At 38.8% G+C, this 17,272-nt stretch overlaps 2 protein-coding genes across 4 annotated transcripts in view; one reads left to right on the top strand and one right to left on the bottom strand.

Moving 5' to 3' along the window:
- The window catches only part of atp2c1 (ATPase secretory pathway Ca2+ transporting 1), a 323,636-nt gene that overhangs the window by 24,278 nt on the left and 282,086 nt on the right, over window positions 1-17,272 (bottom strand). The window lies entirely within an intron of this gene.
- Window positions 1-17,272, top strand: part of LOC137190744 (CREB-regulated transcription coactivator 2) — a 56,946-nt gene that overhangs the window by 7,406 nt on the left and 32,268 nt on the right. For all 3 annotated transcript variants that reach the window (XM_067600321.1, XM_067600322.1, XM_067600320.1), the window contains exons 2-4: window positions 9,855-9,956; window positions 11,397-11,513; window positions 14,478-14,539. In XM_067600321.1, coding sequence (XP_067456422.1) covers window positions 9,855-9,956; window positions 11,397-11,513; window positions 14,478-14,539 — 281 coding nt within the window. The remainder of the gene's footprint in view (window positions 1-9,854; window positions 9,957-11,396; window positions 11,514-14,477; window positions 14,540-17,272) is intronic.

Genomic DNA, 17,272 nt, shown 5'->3' with positions numbered 1-17,272 from the left:
ACCACCTCCTCCTCCTTCATTTACTGACAATACCACCCCTTTGAATTCTGTCTTTTCTGGGAATTCCTTTAGCGCCTGTCCTTTTTATACACACCCACACACACACACACACACACACACACACACACACACTCTCTGCTGCAGGAATGCGTGGGTGGTCCAATCAGCTAATAGCATCAGGGTGTGTGTGTGTGTGTGTGTTGGTAGCAGCAGTCTTTATGCTTCTTCTGTCTCTAACTGAAACATCAATGACAGTTTTTATTTTTCTGCTTGAAAAAGAACAGAAATCAGAGACGTTGCAGCTTTTAAAACATGAATTTGTTGCACAACCTTCACAGCGTGTCTGCACTTTACTAAAGTTCATGAAGATGAACATAAAGAAAAAAGATCTCCGCTTTATTTACATGATGTGTTAAAATAACTGATGCAGTTGATAACTTTGATTATCGTCATTTTATCCAATTGATTAGTCAGTCAACAGAAAATTAATCTGCAGTTATTCTGATAATTGATTTACTCGTTTACATTACAAACATTCATTGTTTCCAGTTTAATTGTGAAGATTTTCTGCTTTTCTTCGTCGTATATCAGTTTAACAGCTTTAACATCGAAACTTTTTACATCATTTTTTTTCCAAGAATCTTCTGTAGCAAACAGAATAAACAAAAGGCTTTTTGTAAATCTCTGTGAATATAATCTCGTTGCATCTGATCGCGGCCGAACACAAGGAGAGGTAATAAAAAACTGCACTGAAATTAAATCTCATAAACCTATCACAGTTTTTAAAGTTTAATGTGTGAATCGTAACACAGTTTTAATTCCACAACTTTGTTGGATCGGAGCAGATCCACAAACACAAACAGGTGGCGGTCGAACATTTGTGTGTTGATGCCTTTTTTTTTCCCAAGACAACAACAACAACAACAACAACAACAACAATACTATCAGTCAACCATAAAAGAAGCAGGCGTCTGTTTATCATGTGTGGATAAACAATAAAGAAGTGCAACACAGAACATTAATTCACATATGAGTCATTTTTAGCCAAATGAGTATGAAATAAGTTGGAACTTATTAAACCTAAACATTCTTATAAATACATTTTACTCTTAAATGGATGAAAAGAAAAGAACATGTAGGCTTGTGTTTCCTTTGTAACGCCCTCAATGAATAATCCTGGAAAAACCAGCCAACGTTTGAACCTGATCTCTGACTCCTGATGTATATGATAGTAAATTATGATTTGTCTCTATTTTCTGACGCTCTGTAGACCAAACCATTAATGGAAAAATAATCAATAAAGAAAATAATTGTTAGTTGCAGCCCTATCAGCAGGTATGTTGGTGGGTGAACTCAGTAGTTCGTATCATTGGCCGCCATGTTATGCATACTTGACTTGAATTTTCTCTGTTTAAGGTCCATATAATGTTTTTATTAGAGCTGCAACAATAAGTCAGTCGACGGAACATTACCCCGGAATTCCACCGGGCGCGTGTGCACCGCCTTCCGGCTCCGACACGGTTTTGCTCCGTCCTCTGCACGGCGCCCTATTCCACCGGGAACGTTTCAGAAGCGGAGCGTCTTCACTGCAGGGAAGCCTTCCACCGTTTAAAGTCAGTTGCACTCCTACTACAGTAATTACAGCAGCCTTGTCAAAGCTGATAAAGTGCCTTAAGGCTACCATAATTACTGCAGTAGCAGGGCAACTAAACTGCCCAATTTTGTTAACTTGTTCAGCTTTCGTTGATTTGGTCATTTTGGTTGGTCATTGGTTAAGTAGGCTACGTAGTTAAATGGTTTCTTTATTCGTCTGTTTTAATTGTGTTTATTGTTGATATATGACCAGGAGTCTGCACGGGGTGTTCTATTTTGAAAATTGACCGGATGCTCAATGCTGTTTCTGTGTCTGACTTCCTGCCCAGCTCGATCTGCTCTGTGCTGCTTGACGTGGCTTCCGTAAAAAATAGACGAGGCGCCTATCTTTAGCGCAGCGGAGCGGAGAGCCGCCTCTGGGACGCTTCTGAAACGCGCCGCTGTGCGCCCGGTGGAATCGGATACATTGACTAAAGTGGCCGCGATCAGCTCCGGCAGCCGCGTCGGAGCCGGAATGCGACTTTCAAGAAAAAATGCCCCAAAATTCTCTGGTTCCAGCTTCGTAGATGTGAGCATTTGCTATTTTTCTTTCCGTCATTTGAAAATCTTTTAGCTTCTGGACGAAACAAACGAGTTGAAGATGTTACAGAGGGCTTTATGAAAGTATAAATGGCAGCATTTCACAGACCGAAAATAATTGAGATTAATCGATAATGAAAATAATATTTAGTTTTTACATCTTTACAGGTATTATTTGAAATAATGTAAATTTTGTGGTTCAAAATGTATAATTTTCTTGTCATTGTCATTTTTTTGATGGTGATTTTTATCGTTCAGCTGTAAAATATCTTAACTCACAAATATCTAAACAACAAAATATTTATGTGCTTATGGAAAACAGCTGATTTGTTGCCATCAGACTATAAATATTGGTTTAATCAGTCTTCAGTATTGATCAGGCTCTGCTGCAGATGTGACATCTAATATCACATAACTGGCCTGATAAGCAGACACGCTGCAGACCAGCTGTCAGGTCACATGTTGTCATAGTTGGAATGGAAACCGTGTAGGAAGCTTGATATTAATATTTTGACTAGTTGTAGTCAGATGTACCGTTGTGTGCTGCTTTGGTTTCTTACTTATTGAAACCTAGATAGTGATCTCAAAACCTTTTATTAATCATTGCCGTCCAATTCAAACTATTTATCTCCTGTTTTTTCGATGAGTTGAAGATGCTCCTGTATGTGTTGACACAGACTCATGTCAGCAAACTCAAACTAAGAGTATTTTTAGATGTTTTTCTTCTCACAGGATGGTGATAATTGCAGCTTCAGGGCAGAATACTGACTTCTGCAGCCTGAAGTGGGTACAGGGACTTTCAGAGGTTGCACTGGTTTGGTTAGCTTGGATTTCATGTCTCATGGCTGTAAACCCTTTGATACTCATGGGTAAATACATCATTATCAATAATAAAACCTGTTATTGATCCAGGAACATCTTCACTGTGAGAGCTGACCAGCGCGACCGCAACCTTTCTACCAGATCAAAGAATAAATGCATTGAAGGGGAAAGTCCACAGAGTTTCCATCAGCATGTGTTGGGGAGTTCTACTGTGCATGTGTACAAAAAAGTTGTATAAAGCCTTTTGTAGCCCCCGAGTGAGCTGTGTGAAGTTGCATTGTGGGTAACATAGGCGTAGGTTGCTGCCCTATATAATCTAAGACGAGGAAAAGCAGACAAAATCTCACATTTGGCTTCTTTCCTTGAAAAAAGACTTATCAGTTATCAAACTAATTACAGATTCATTCTTTTTTTTGAGCGAGTAATCGATTAATTGAATAATTATCACAGCTCTGAGTATTGCTATGAAAGTGGTTTTGCTGAAAATAAATGTTTTTACAACCCTGGTGTAAAAGACTAATGAGTAATCCACTGCTAGGGCAACTAAAGATGATTTTTATTCATCTTTGGAGCCTTTTCTCAGTTAGCCAATTAGTTGTTTGGGTTATAAAATGGCGAAAAATGTTTATCACTGTTTTCTGAAGCCCAAAATGACGTCTTTAGATGTTTTGTTTTTGTCCACAACCCAAAGATATTCAGTTTCTAGTGATAGATGACTGAAGAAACCAGTAAATATTCACATTTAAGAAGCTGGAATCAGAGAATTTGGACTCAAAACGATTATTCAATTATCAAAACAGTTGGCAACTAATCGATTAATCAACCAATCCTTGCAGCTCTTATTTTGTATCTTTAATCTTTGTATCACAACCTGGTTACAGATATTTGAAGTTATTCTCTTAATTTGACCAATTTAATCAAATAGTTGTTGTTCATGTCGACCTGGACAGCAGCATATAGCTCAGTATTTAAAGAGATGCAGCCGTTCCTCAAAGGTTTTTATTCCCTGCTCCTTCTGACCGCATGTTGAACTGTCCTTGAGCAAGACAATGACCTCTAAGTTGCACCCGAAGTATGCGTATGGGAAAAGATGTGAGTCACCGAAGACAAAAACATCAAATGAGTAACTTGCTCCGTAAGAGACGGTAGCTGCTGCTGTTATTGTTGTTGTTGATGGGTGAAGCTGCTGTTGTCAATGTTTGTCTGTATAATCTGTCATTTGCTTCTTTGTTTGTCACTTTGTAAGTATCGTGTTGCTGCATTTACAGGTGAAGTGCTGCATGCAAACAGTGGTTATTGTCTGCGTTTTACAGTGAACTGAGCACTGTGTTGACTGTCGGGGTTTGTCTGAGTCATCTGGAGTTTTGTTTTTTGTTTTCTTTCAAGGAAGACGCTCCAAGAAAAAGTTCAGTATTTCTTCATCATCTCACCGCTGCGGTTGTTTTCAACTAGAACTGCAACGATTAGTCGATCGGAAAGACAATTCATCTACAAATATTTTGATGATTGATTAATCACTTAGAAAAAAAAGCCAAATATTTGATTTTCCAGGTTCTTAAATGTGGGAAATTGCTGCTTTTCTTGGTCTTACATGATAATAAACTGTGTAAGATTTTGGACTGTTGCCACCTTGTGCTGTAGGATATTATAGATCAAACAAATAGCCAATCAATTGTGAAAATAGTCAGATTGCAGTGTTTCCCCTAGAATTTTTTTCAGGCCTGGTGGTACAATGGATGTATAATAAGAGCTGGATAGGGCGCCGCCGCTCAGCCTTGCAGCCAGTTTTTCCCAGTGAACACTCGCGGTATTGCAGCGAAAAATCCCCCTGCAACCCGACAAGGATTTCCCCCACAGACCACCACTGTAAAAGAGACGCCTGTAAAGCTGGGGCCTCGAACTGCAAACAACGTCAATTATGACTCTTTCTATAATGAACTTTTGATCCATGGAGGTTTTATGTTTGTAAAAACTTTCCTCGAGCCGAGAAAAGCGATTTTAAAAATCCGTGACATCATCACAATGTAGGAACTCGTGGGGGGGGGGCCAGCGGAGGAAACGCTACTGCATATATTCAGTGGGCCGCACAACGCGGAAGCAAACCAGGAAGCTAGAAACTTTTTTTGGCGTATGCGCCAGACGAGCAGTTCCTGTAGGACTGAATGGGCGCCATTTTTAGTCCGGTATCCAGCTCTTATAATACATCCATGGTTGGTACGCACTGAAAAAACCCTACAGAGACGACGTACTCACATCGCGTCAAGAGTTTCCCAGGCAACTCACGTTTCAGAATAATGCCGCACAGAATGATTATTGATTTCTGAATGGATGGATATTTGGCGTTATTTTTAGCATTAAAGAAAAAGGTTTTTTTTGGCCCGGTGGCCCACCAGACCTGGACAGTTATAGGGGGAAACACTGGATTGATTGATAATGAAAATAATCGTTAGTTTCAGCTCTAGTTACCAAACTCTGAAAGTTAGATGCTGCAGGCTGACTCATTGATTCAGGATCCAGTTTTGAGATGTTCTCACACAAATTATCTGATTCCTGCATCTCACATGTGAATATTTTCTGTTTTTTTTAGTCCTTTATGACATTAAACTGAATATCTTTGAGTTGATCTGAGTTTTTTTTTACCATTTTCTCACATTTTATAGACCAAATAACTAATCGAAAAAATAATCAACAGATTAATTGATAATGAAAGTAATCCTTAGTTGCAGCTCTACAACAAAGCTACCAAACTTTGCAGATTAGATGCTGCGAGCTGGCCCAGTGTGATGGATCAGAGTGATTCAGGATCTGATACAGCTGTTATCTGTTTCCTGGAGTTGAAGCCTTGAAAATGTTTTAAACTCATACGTAACACATGTTTTAACAACATATTTAATTACATAATCTACATGAACAGAGAAATAGAAAATAGAATTCCTGCATCGAGGCACCTTTTAAACTTCATCAGCTGTTGGAAGTTTGCTTGTATTTGCAGCTAAGAAATTATACTTTGGCCTTCTGCCTGGGTTCATGACAGTTTGAGGAAGAGCAGCCTTTAGCATAAACGATGGAGCTCCTCAGTAAATGACTCAGCTCCTGTGATTCGTCAGTCTCCTCCGTCATATCACAGCTCTGAGTTGGCACTTTCTGAGTCCTACGTACCCTCTCAGAGCGACGCCACGGCCAAAAACTCTGCAAAGAATGATTAAACCGCAAACCGAGCCTCATCATTCGTCCACCAGTTTACTTTGGGAATGATTCTCCTCTCTGGACAATAATTAGTTGACTGGCGGCGGCGGCGGCAGCAGTGTTTCAACAGCAGGCCTCTGCTCTGTTATGATAGCTGCAACATTAAAGGGAAAGTTCAAGATTTTTCAACCTGGAACCTATTTTCCTATTATTCTCTGTTTAAGTGACTACTTATAATAACAATCCAAGTCTGTCAGTGGTAAAAACATTGACAGAGTGCTGTTGCCCCAAAGGATTTCATTACAGCCGGTTTGTCGGCTGCTGGCAGAAGCGTTCTCGCTCAATACTGGACCAGTTTCAAAAATTGTTGTCCCCGTTAGTCACTTAATCACAGAATGATGGGAAAATAGAGTCCAGGTTGAAAAATCCAGAACTTTCCTTTTAACTTTGGCATCAAAAACTGCTTTAAAGCCGGAGTGCTTAGTTTAAGTTCAGATGAAGATTGTGTGTAAAATGCTTTGAAACACACAGAAAGAACCAAGGACACAAACGCAGACAGAGAACAAGGACAGCAGAGACCCGAGATTCATCATCACACTCTAAGAAACGAGGCCAGAGACTGTGTGTGTGTGTGTGTGACCACATATTGTAAATATATACTTATATTTATATGTTTGCAAACCTCAACAGTTTCTCTTGTGTTTGATTTTCAGTCCATTTAATGTTCCTGAAGGAGGTTTAAAATAAACCAGCATTAAACGACCGTCGTTTACAGACAGCATGAGTTCGTTATGCAGGATTGTGCTCCGTATGTCGTAGAGAGAGGTCAAAGGTCAGAGGCACAGAAAAAAAAGTATGGTTAGATTTTAAATCTCTGTGCTATCAGGAGACTTTTTCCATCTTTTTTTGTCCAATTTTGTGACATGAACATGTTGCAAATAACACAATAAAGCCGTAGAATAAGTTTCTTCTGTGTTTGAGTTGTACTTTTCTTCACAGGTCAAAACAATCCAGTGAAAACAGGAAATAGATTTAAAAGACAATCAGAGCAGCTGGATGTGAATGCTCCATAAACTTATCAGCCACAACATACAGCTGACAGTCATGGTTGGCTGCGTAATTTCACTTTCATTTTATAAAGTTCTCGTTTACGGTGCAGAGTTCTGCTTGGGTCTTAAAAGAAGAAACAATCCTGTTTCGTAACCACGTCTTTAAGATGCGACCTGAGTGAAACCAACTGGTATTAAACCAAATCTGAGACCCAAAGCTGCAACTAACAATTATTTCCATTATCTATTAATCAGCTATTTTCTCAATTAACTGATTTCATCGTTTAGTCAATGAAATGTTCCAGTTTTTCTCGTTTTGTTTGAGTAAACAGTAAATTGAATATCTTTAGGTTCAAATATCACAAATAAAATCAGCAAAATTGTCTAATTTGAGAAGCTGGAACCAGAGAATGTTTGGTATTTTAGCGTGAAAAATGACTGAAATTATTAACAGTTATGAAACTAGTCGCAGATTAATCGATTTATTGACTAGTCGTTGCAGCTCTTCTTCGTTCATTATTGACTGTTACTTGTTTGAGTCTTGCTCTCAGTTAACCATCTTCACTGACTCGCTAAAGAAACCTGAAAATATTCAGTAGACTCCGATTTAGAGCTTGAACAATTACTCAGTCGACAGAAAATTAATCACCAACTATCTTGATAATCAGTTAATCGTTTCGAGACATTTTTAAAGAAAAATCCTCTTAAAAAATTCTCTGATTTCAGCCTTTTAAATGTTAATATTTTCTGTGTTTTTAGTCTTTTATGACAGTAAACTGAATCTCTTTGGGAAACACTGATTGATTTTTCACCTTTTTCTGACATTTTATACACCAAACGATGAGAATTGGAGATGATTTTTATTTCCTAGTTGCTGACTTATATCACAGCACTGTGACCTCTGACCCTTGGCATCCTTACCGCTGGTTACTGACCGTTGTGTGATCTGTGTACGATTAGCCTGCAGCGACAGCTGATCTGATGCTGCTGCTGTTAGTCGCTCTGAGACTTCATCAAAAGACTAAAAAAGTGAATGATTGTCGTATAATCATTTACATGTCGGTCAGAGGAGACAGAGTGCATGCTGGGAGTTTTCCTTCAAGGACAAAGCAGGTCCGGCAGTGAGCAGTGAGGTTAGGACACTGTTTGTAGTGATAAAGACGTTTGGGTTCTACCACTAATTGATTGATTGATTGATTGATTGATTATCTCCAATTTTATACATGTAAAATTCTAAAGATAAATGATCAGATTTATCTCAATAACACTATATATTTTTCGCCATGCTAGTGAGATGGTTCTGTGGATGAAGGTACTGGTCTGTTGGTCGGTCCATCACTGGCTTGTATGTCAAATATCTCAACAACTATCAGGTGGATTCTAATAAAATTTGGTTCAGAAGTTCATGAAGATGAATCCGACTGACTCTGGTGATCACAGGACGTTTCCTCTAGCGCCACCATGAGGTTTGACTGAAATATTTTGACAACTATTCAATGGATTGCCATTGAATTTGGTTCACATATTCATTTTCCCCCTTAGGATGAATTTTGATAACTTTGATCATCATGTGGTCAAAATTCCAATTTGTCCAACACTTTTTGTCCAAATGTCTAAAAAACTAACAACATTCCCATCAGCCTCAGCTGTACTCTGTGATACTTGTGTGCTAATTAGCATATTAGCATGCTAACACTCTAAACTAAAGTTGGTTGACATCATAAACGTTTTTGCCAAACATCAACATAACAGAGCTGATGTTAGCATTTAGCTCAAAGAATCACAGCGCTGCTAGCAGGGTTGTAGGTTCTTAAATTAATCATCAACTATTTTGATAACTGAGTGATCGTTTTGAGTCATTTTTTTAAGAAGAAAGGTTAAATTGTATGATTCCAGCTTCTTAAATGTGAATATTTTCTGGTTTCTTTAGTCTCTATGACAGTAAACTGAATATCTTTGTGTTGTGGACAAAACGAGACATTTGAGGACGTCATCTTTAGCTTCTGGAAAAAATGATAATTTTCACCATTTCCTGACATTTTATGGGCCGAACAACTAATCAATTAATCGAGAAAATAATCAACAGATTAATTGATAATGAAAATAATCCTTAGCTGCAGCTCTACAACAAAGCTACCAAACTTTGCAGATTAGATGCTGCGAGCTGGCCCAGTGTGATGGATTAGAGTGATTCAGGATCTGATACAGCTGTTATCTGTTTCCTGGAGTTCATCTAAAAAAATGAAGCCTTGAAAATGTAACACACGTTTTTAAAAAACATATTTAATTACATAATCTATATTAACAGAGAGAAAATAGAAGTCCTGCATTGAGACGCCTTTGAATGTTATGATGTTTATACTAAAAGTCTTGTAAAAGAATCTCAGAAAACACAAAGAAAAGCAGCTGTTTAGTTTTTTTAAGTTAAATTAGTTTGATAGTTTGACCTTCTTCTGTATCATGGCTGATTTTGGAGTTTGAGTTTGACATGTTGTTAAAACTTTATGCAGTAAAAATATCAAACAACACCTCAGTTTTTGGTTTGATTTTGACACAGAACTGCTTGTGATCGTCTTCTTTATCTTCTAAGTGTTAATGGCTTCTGTTGTTTTTTTGTCCTACCAGCTTCAGGCCCAGAAGCTCCGTCTCGCCAGGAGTCAGGGTCCGTACTACGGCGGCTCGCTGCCCAACGTCAACCAGATCGGCAGGAACCCTCAGGACTTCCAGGTGACTGACAACCACCGCGCTAACTTCCTCATGTCATTTAGTTTGTCTGTCAGGGTTAGGGTTAAAAAAAAGACTTATCACGTATTACTTAATGTAGTTATCAGAGGACAGACGTGTTTGTTCGGAGGTGTGTTGTGGCGGTTTGAGGACTCAGTTTGTGCTGTGTCAGAGGAGCTGCAGCCTTCAGCTCTTCCTCTCTGAGTCATCAGTGTTTCCCATCAGCTCTGCAGAGCCAAACTCATTCTGTAATGGAAGTTTTTCATCAATATCATCGCCTCTTCCTTCCTCTCCTCCGCTGATATCACCGCAGACTTGCAACCTCACCTCCCTCCTCCTCCTCTTCTTCCTCCTCCTCCTTTTTTCGTCTCTGAGGTCAGACCAAGATGAAATTAATTTGGCAGCAGGTAGCGGGATGTTTTTTGGCTGCTCCGCTTTCAGCTCCGCAGGGAGTTGGGAGGAATTTTTGGGAGGTTGAAGCCTCTGTAATGTGTATCATGTTTCTTCCAGGTTTTGACTTTTCAAGAAAATAGTTTGTCAAAGTGACACCGTGACAGAGAAGAGTTGAGAGGAAGCTCTGGATGTCAGCTTTATAGACAGCACGTAAACACAAATGGGTTTTTTTTTTAAAGAAAAACTTCCTCCAAATCTGAGCCAAATCTTTCAAAATTTTAAAAATGTCGCTAATTAACAGTAAAAATGGAAAACATTGAATTGAATTTAGCTTTTCTAGTATTGATAAAGGTCTGGAAGAAGACAAAATTGAGTTGTCGTAGACTCGGAATCATCTTTATTGGCCAAGTATGTTTATGCAAACAAGGAATTTGACTCCTTCAGAAAGAAGATTGTTGTTGTGAGGAAGGTTTTTAAATATGCATTCAGTGTTTCCCCCCCTAGAATTTTTTTCAGGCCCGGTGGTACGCACCGAAAAACCCTAAAGAGACGAGGTACTCAAAGACACGTTTCAGAATAATGCCGCACAGAGGCTCCCAAACACAAATGATTATTGATTTCCTAGTGATTGGATATTTGGCGTTATTTTCACAAGCTCACTAAATCAATTCTTTGTCCGACGTCCCTGCAGCAGCTGGCAGCTTAAATTAGGGGCTGCGTTGAGGCACAAAATAGAAATCATATTAGCAGCAGCAGCTCTGTTTTGTCTCAACAAGCTCTTGAACGCCTCCTGAACCGATGTCTGAAGACAACTGAAACAAACCAGCTCATGATGTTTGAAACAACAACAACTTTTGATGATTTAACATCAGATTTGCAAAGTTTCTGCACCGACAGCATGTCTCTGAAAACTGATTGGGAGCTCTGATAAGCAGGTTACTAATTGTATTTCACTCTTTCTTTGTTTTTGCTATTTCCTGTTTTGTCGTTGGGTGCAAAGACATGTTGAATAAATGCACACTAATTTCAGTCTCTGTCCTTCTCTCTCAGGGCTCCTTCCCCTCCACTCTCGAGTCCAACCGGTCGACTCGGCATCACGGTCTGGTGGAGCGAGTCCAGAGGGACCGCCGTTTCATCTCGCCGGTCCGACCGTACCGCAACCGACAAGTATCCTTCAGTTTACTGTAGAAATAGTAATCTACAGGCTCTTTAAAGGATAAATCTGGTGTTTTTCTGTTTCTTTTTATTGTCAACAAATCCAATGAAAAGACCAAAACCTACGACGTGTTAGTCCGTCTTTCGACACCATCTGACTTCCAAACTCTCAGCTCCAAACCCGTCAGTTACTACTGAAGACATAAATCTATAAAGATCCCCTTCAGACATGTTTTAAGATACATAATAATACTCTGCTCTGAATAATAATTTGTGTCTGATATGGTTAAAAAAGTAGAATTACCTCAATAAAATCCTTAAAATGGCATCTCCCTCCTCTGCCTGTGAATGTGTAAATATACTGGACCACAATTGGCTCCAAACTAGTGATGTCACAAATCCTGCTTTCATTTAAGGTGAGCTCAGAGAAACTTTCCTCCTTCAGCAGATGAATGTGAAAACAAACAAAAGAGGCTCTCCAAAAACAGCTGGTCATTGTAATTTTTGACAAATAAACAGGTGGAAACAGGGCATTTGCTGGGGACTACTGCAGAGGATGAATCCACATTTGGTCCTCTACTGAGTATTTCTGGCAGCAGGACAGCGTGTGTCGGATTGAGTCAAAATAAACTACAGTGTGTGTTCTTGGTAAGATAATACACACAATACTTGTTAGTTATTGTTGCTTTGGTTATATTCATTGGATTTATTGACGATAATAAAAACATACAATATATCCTCAGAATTATCCTCTAGTTTTCGTCCCCATTTAACAAATATAAACATCATTTAACCTCAACAGGAAGTAGATTTGTACCTCATTCAACCCTCAAATAACCGGAGCTTTCAAAGTCCAACAGCTTGAGTGTGTTTTCTGTGAATTCCCCTGTCAGGTGTTTTTAAAGGACCAGTGTGTCAGATTTAGTGGCATCTAGCAGTGAGGCTTCAGATTGCATCCAACTGAATGTCCCTCCCTTTCAAGTGTGTAGGTGAACCTACAATGGCTGCGAAACTTGCAAAAAAAAAAAAAAAACGTGAAAGGTCCTCTCTAGAGCCAGATGTTTGGTTTGTCCGTTCTGGGCTACTGTAGAAACATGGCGGCCTCCGTGGACCCGCTCCCTCTGTAGATATAAAGGGCTCATTTTAAGCTAATGAAAAGACAACTATTCTTATTTTCAGGTGATTATACGTTAATTAAAACATATTATATTCCATTTTTACCCAAGTCTGTTCCGCTAGATGTTACTAAACTCTACACACTGGACCTTTTTAAATCATCAAACATGCACCGCTGTGAAACATGATGCAGAGAGATTATTTTATCATGGTGTGAAGTTTGTTTTATTTCACGCTGTTAGTAGAACAGTTATTATCTGTTTCAAGGTCAGCAGCAGCAGCAACACAACATGCTTTTGTTCCAACGTTCCTCTGCAGGCTGAACATCAGTCTGGACTTTATTTCCTGTGTTAAACCAACTGCGAGGACGCAGCTCGCTCGGTAGAGATGTTTATCACACAGTGGAAGCTTGTTTGATGCCCATGAGCAAGGCACATATACGGTAGGGCAGCGTCGGCGTAGTTCAGTCCACGCTACTGTCTTTCAAACTTTAACCACATTAGGAGATGTTTTTTTTCTCAGCCTAATGTTATTTATTAAACTACATATTCTGAAACCAGCTAATGATTACAGGTTAGCGCCTGAAGACAGCGTGAAAAAGAAAAGTCAATGAGTTGATAAACGCAAAGGCAAATATAGATAATAAATCATCACATATATGAAGCATGTGACTTAAAAGTCTACTTATGTTTCCGCTCCTCTGAAGAGATGAAACCATCAGATGAGTGTGCCTGCAATATAAAGATATCTGCATCATGCATGTAAAAACCGTCAAAGGGACGGAAAGCAGAAAGCAAAAAGCTGAAATCATTCTTGCACTTCCTTTGACCACCCGGGTGGTTTTCTTCAGAACTGCAGTGTACAAAGTGTGAAAGTAAAAAGCTGGAAACGTTTTCTTAGTGTGAATCAGTGCGGTCAGTGGTAAAAGTTTGTGCAGTTGTCTGAAGAGCAAAATGAAAGACATAAATCTAAAAATAAGATTAAATACCTGAAGATGAGAGACAACAGAAAAGCATAGTAAAAAAAAAAGATAATATACACATATACAAAAGGGGGGAAGTAAAGTTGTGTGTGTCATATGTTGGTCAGGGTGTTGAAACCTTCTTCTTTCTGGAGAAGTTTGTCTCATTTTGTCTGAGCGGTTTCCATATTTACCTTCAAACTTTGACCCGTTCTATTTAACTCCATAGTAGAGATTCATATTGTCAGAAAATATTTATTTTTCTCAAGAATTCCATGTGTAAAATGTGTAAAAATAGAAGAAAAGAGAAGTTTTAATCATAATGAAACAGCTTGTCAACATGTTAAGCAGAAACAGGAAGTGAAAAAAAAAGAAAATTTGTGACCACAATAATGCGTTCAGTGAGGGCAAAAAAGTCCCAATTTTGTACAGATTGTTTCAGTTTATACGTAATTCTTTTTAAAAGGTTTGTGGTTGAGAAATTGGAGCTCATTCTGCTATTGACCTTTGACCTTAGATGAGTTTATCATCAGGTATCACTTACATTTTTGATATCTGTGCCAATATTCAAATTCAAATAAGCTTTATTGGCATGACAGATCAGAAATTTACATTGCCAAAGCAGTACAGAAAATTATAAACATTGACAGATGATTAATAATTATACAATAATATGTAAATATAAACAATAATATTAAATACAATATAATAAAAGGCATTTTTACAGATGTAATCACACAGAAACATTTACTACAGAGCTTATTTCTCTCAGATTATGACAAGACTTAATATATAATAATATTTTGCATTTTTTTTAATATATTCAGTATTTGAAGTGGTGACATGTTGGCTTTTGTTGTCGTGTTTGATTGTTGTTTCCTTAACCAGTCGTCTCTCAGGTGGACAGCTCTCCGTATAACCCCGCCTACCTGTCCCCGCCCCCCGGCCCCAGCTGGAGAAGGTACCGTCTTCCTAACCTGGCTCCCTCTCTCCTTGTCTGTCTGTCTGTCTGTCTGTCTGTCTGTCTGCGTCTCCGTGGACACGTTGCTGTCCGCCGGGATGCTTGTTTGTTATTTCCAAAGCATCTTGTCTTGAGTCTCCTCTGCTCCCTCCTCCTCCAGAGCCTTTCTGAAGCCTTTGTGATGCCTCAGATGGTTTAGAAGGTGTATGAATACATCGCTACTCGAGAGACAAGTGTGAAAATAACAAAAAAACAAACTAAATTCACCACATATTAACTGAATATCCTCATCCTTTGTCTTTATTTTGTACATTTTAGTCCCCAGAAGTCCATTAGATCAGCTGTTTTGAGCACAGAAATTCATTCTTCAGTTTGGGATTAGTATGTGTGTGACAAAATAATAACCTCAGGATCCATTTACTAGCTTTTTCTGATCTTTTAAACCAGAGGTCCCCAACCTTTTTTGCGCCACGGACCGGTTTAATGTCAGACAGTATTTTCAAGGACCGGCCTTTGAGGTGCGGCGGATAAATACAACAAACTAAAATGATACAACCGGCATAAAAACTGTACTATTTTCTAAATATAATAATAAACCTGAATCCACTGTGTACTCGTATGCAACTTTATTAGCAGCGCCCTCGTAACATTGCACCAACAACATAACATGAGTAACATCCTCTCTGCCCCCTCTAATGCTCTCTGGTCGCATGTTTAAACTTCAAAATAAGATACACCACAAAAACAAATATAAAGTGCATGAAAAATACAACTGGACATAACGCTGAATCAGTGGGAGCCCCGAGCTTGTTTCTCTGCAATGAGACGGTCCCATCAAGGGGTTAACGGGAGACAATGACACCTGAAGTGTGTTGCTTCTGTCCGGTCTACTCCGTAATTTTGTTTTGGTTGCTGTCACTGCAGAAAACCCTGCTTCACACAGAGAGGATGTTGGAAATGGCAACAGGCATCCATCCAGTCATTTTTCAAAATAAAACATCGTTCAGACTTAGATAATAAATAAAACAGAAATAATGTGAGTTATTTATTCTTTCTGTGCGGTCCACGGCCCGGGGGTTGGGGACCACTGTTTTAAACCACATCTTATGCATTTCACATCCAACACAGAAGGCCATCTTTGAACACGTCTTATCATGTGACCAAACTTCTGCACTTTTTGATCACTTGATAGAACTTGAACCATTTGCTGGTAAAGATTTTAAAATGCTGAAAGCTCAAAAAAGGCTAGTAAGTGGACGTATAGTTGGGATTATTATATCACAGTAATAATAATTGAATCTGACTGTGTATTAAACATGATCATCTTTATTTATCCTGACATTCTCACTAAAGATCTACAGTAAATCAAAAAAAGGGGCTTGTCTTGAGAAGCAGCATCAAAATATTTTATAGGTCCAATTATAAAACACATTTTCACACTCGTGCTGTTGGGAAAGTTTCCCTGAGATATTGTTAAAGAAGAAGAGGACCCTCATCCATGTAGTCTTTTCTCTCATAAAAGTTAAATATTTCTATTAAAGTCTGTCAGTCACAGACTTGCGCTCTGAAGCAGTCAGAATTATTTTACCTGGCAGTGCCTCATCATCTGTGACAGCGGTAATCCTTGGCTGCTTGACAGATGTTTCAGTAAAGATGTCAGAAGACTCTTTGACTGGTCATGAATTTATTTCCGTCGTGAGAGAAAAACACATTACACAAGCCTTCAGAAACTCCTGCAGGTTAAACTGAGCTTACCGAATACTTTTAGTGCTGACTGACTCTAACAGACTCACTATAAAGAGACTTGAAGACACTCTTTAGCTTAGCAACAATAAACTAAGGGTGTTTTCAAACCTAATGTTGGTTTACTCTGATCTGAATCATTGGATTAGCAGGTAAATGTGTTCATTTTCATCTTGGTTAGGCTTGTTTTCACACAGAAATACTTAACAAGAACCAAAAATGCATCACTAAAAGCCTTTCCTTCCCACCACAAATGAACCAAGACCTCTTCCTCTGAAGGGTCTCTGTGCGGTTGTTTTGCTCCGAGTACGACTGCTCAGTTCAGATCTGCCCCAAACGAATCGTACCCAGAAGGAAAACCAACCGGTCTGATTCAACCAGACTGAACCATGTGGGTTTGAAGATGCCTTCACAAACGATCCATGTTACAGCAGTACTTATCCCTTTTAAAAAGAATATCTAATTTTGTGAACATGTAACTTTCCATACAAAGTAGCGCAAATTTTAACCAAAATTTCAGAAAATCGATAAAAGTAAATGTGAATTAATATGTGTTTCCATCCACTACTGTTTTGTGAATATTAATAATCGAGCGCATGGAAATAAACCGTCGCTGGCGCTGATTCTCCTACCGAGTGCAGTAAACCACAAATAGAAGATGGTGCAGTGTGAAGACGTTAATAATTGAGCGTCAGTCAAAGCTGAAGTGATGGAAAGCGTGATACACATCCTGGTGATGGAGAGTATGATGGACAAACAGCTGACATCACAGCTTCTTGCTTTTGGAAGCGTTTTTGATAACAGCCCTGTGTCAGTTATACAGACACGTGTTGAATGCTGCCCAGAGACAAACAAGAAGAAGAAGAAGAAGAAGAAGAGCTTAGAGCCATCTAAGTCACATGCTTCCTGTATCATTTATTCACCAAATCTTCTTCCGTCACACATTGTCTCATTTTGCTTTTATGGATACATCAAATTTTCCATTTCATC

Source organism: Thunnus thynnus, chromosome 10, assembly GCF_963924715.1.
Source record: "Thunnus thynnus chromosome 10, fThuThy2.1, whole genome shotgun sequence".
Classification (NCBI taxonomy): domain Eukaryota; kingdom Metazoa; phylum Chordata; class Actinopteri; order Scombriformes; family Scombridae; genus Thunnus; species Thunnus thynnus.
Note: the sequence above shows the minus strand (reverse complement) of the source record. Positions and strands in the feature narration are given on the sequence as shown.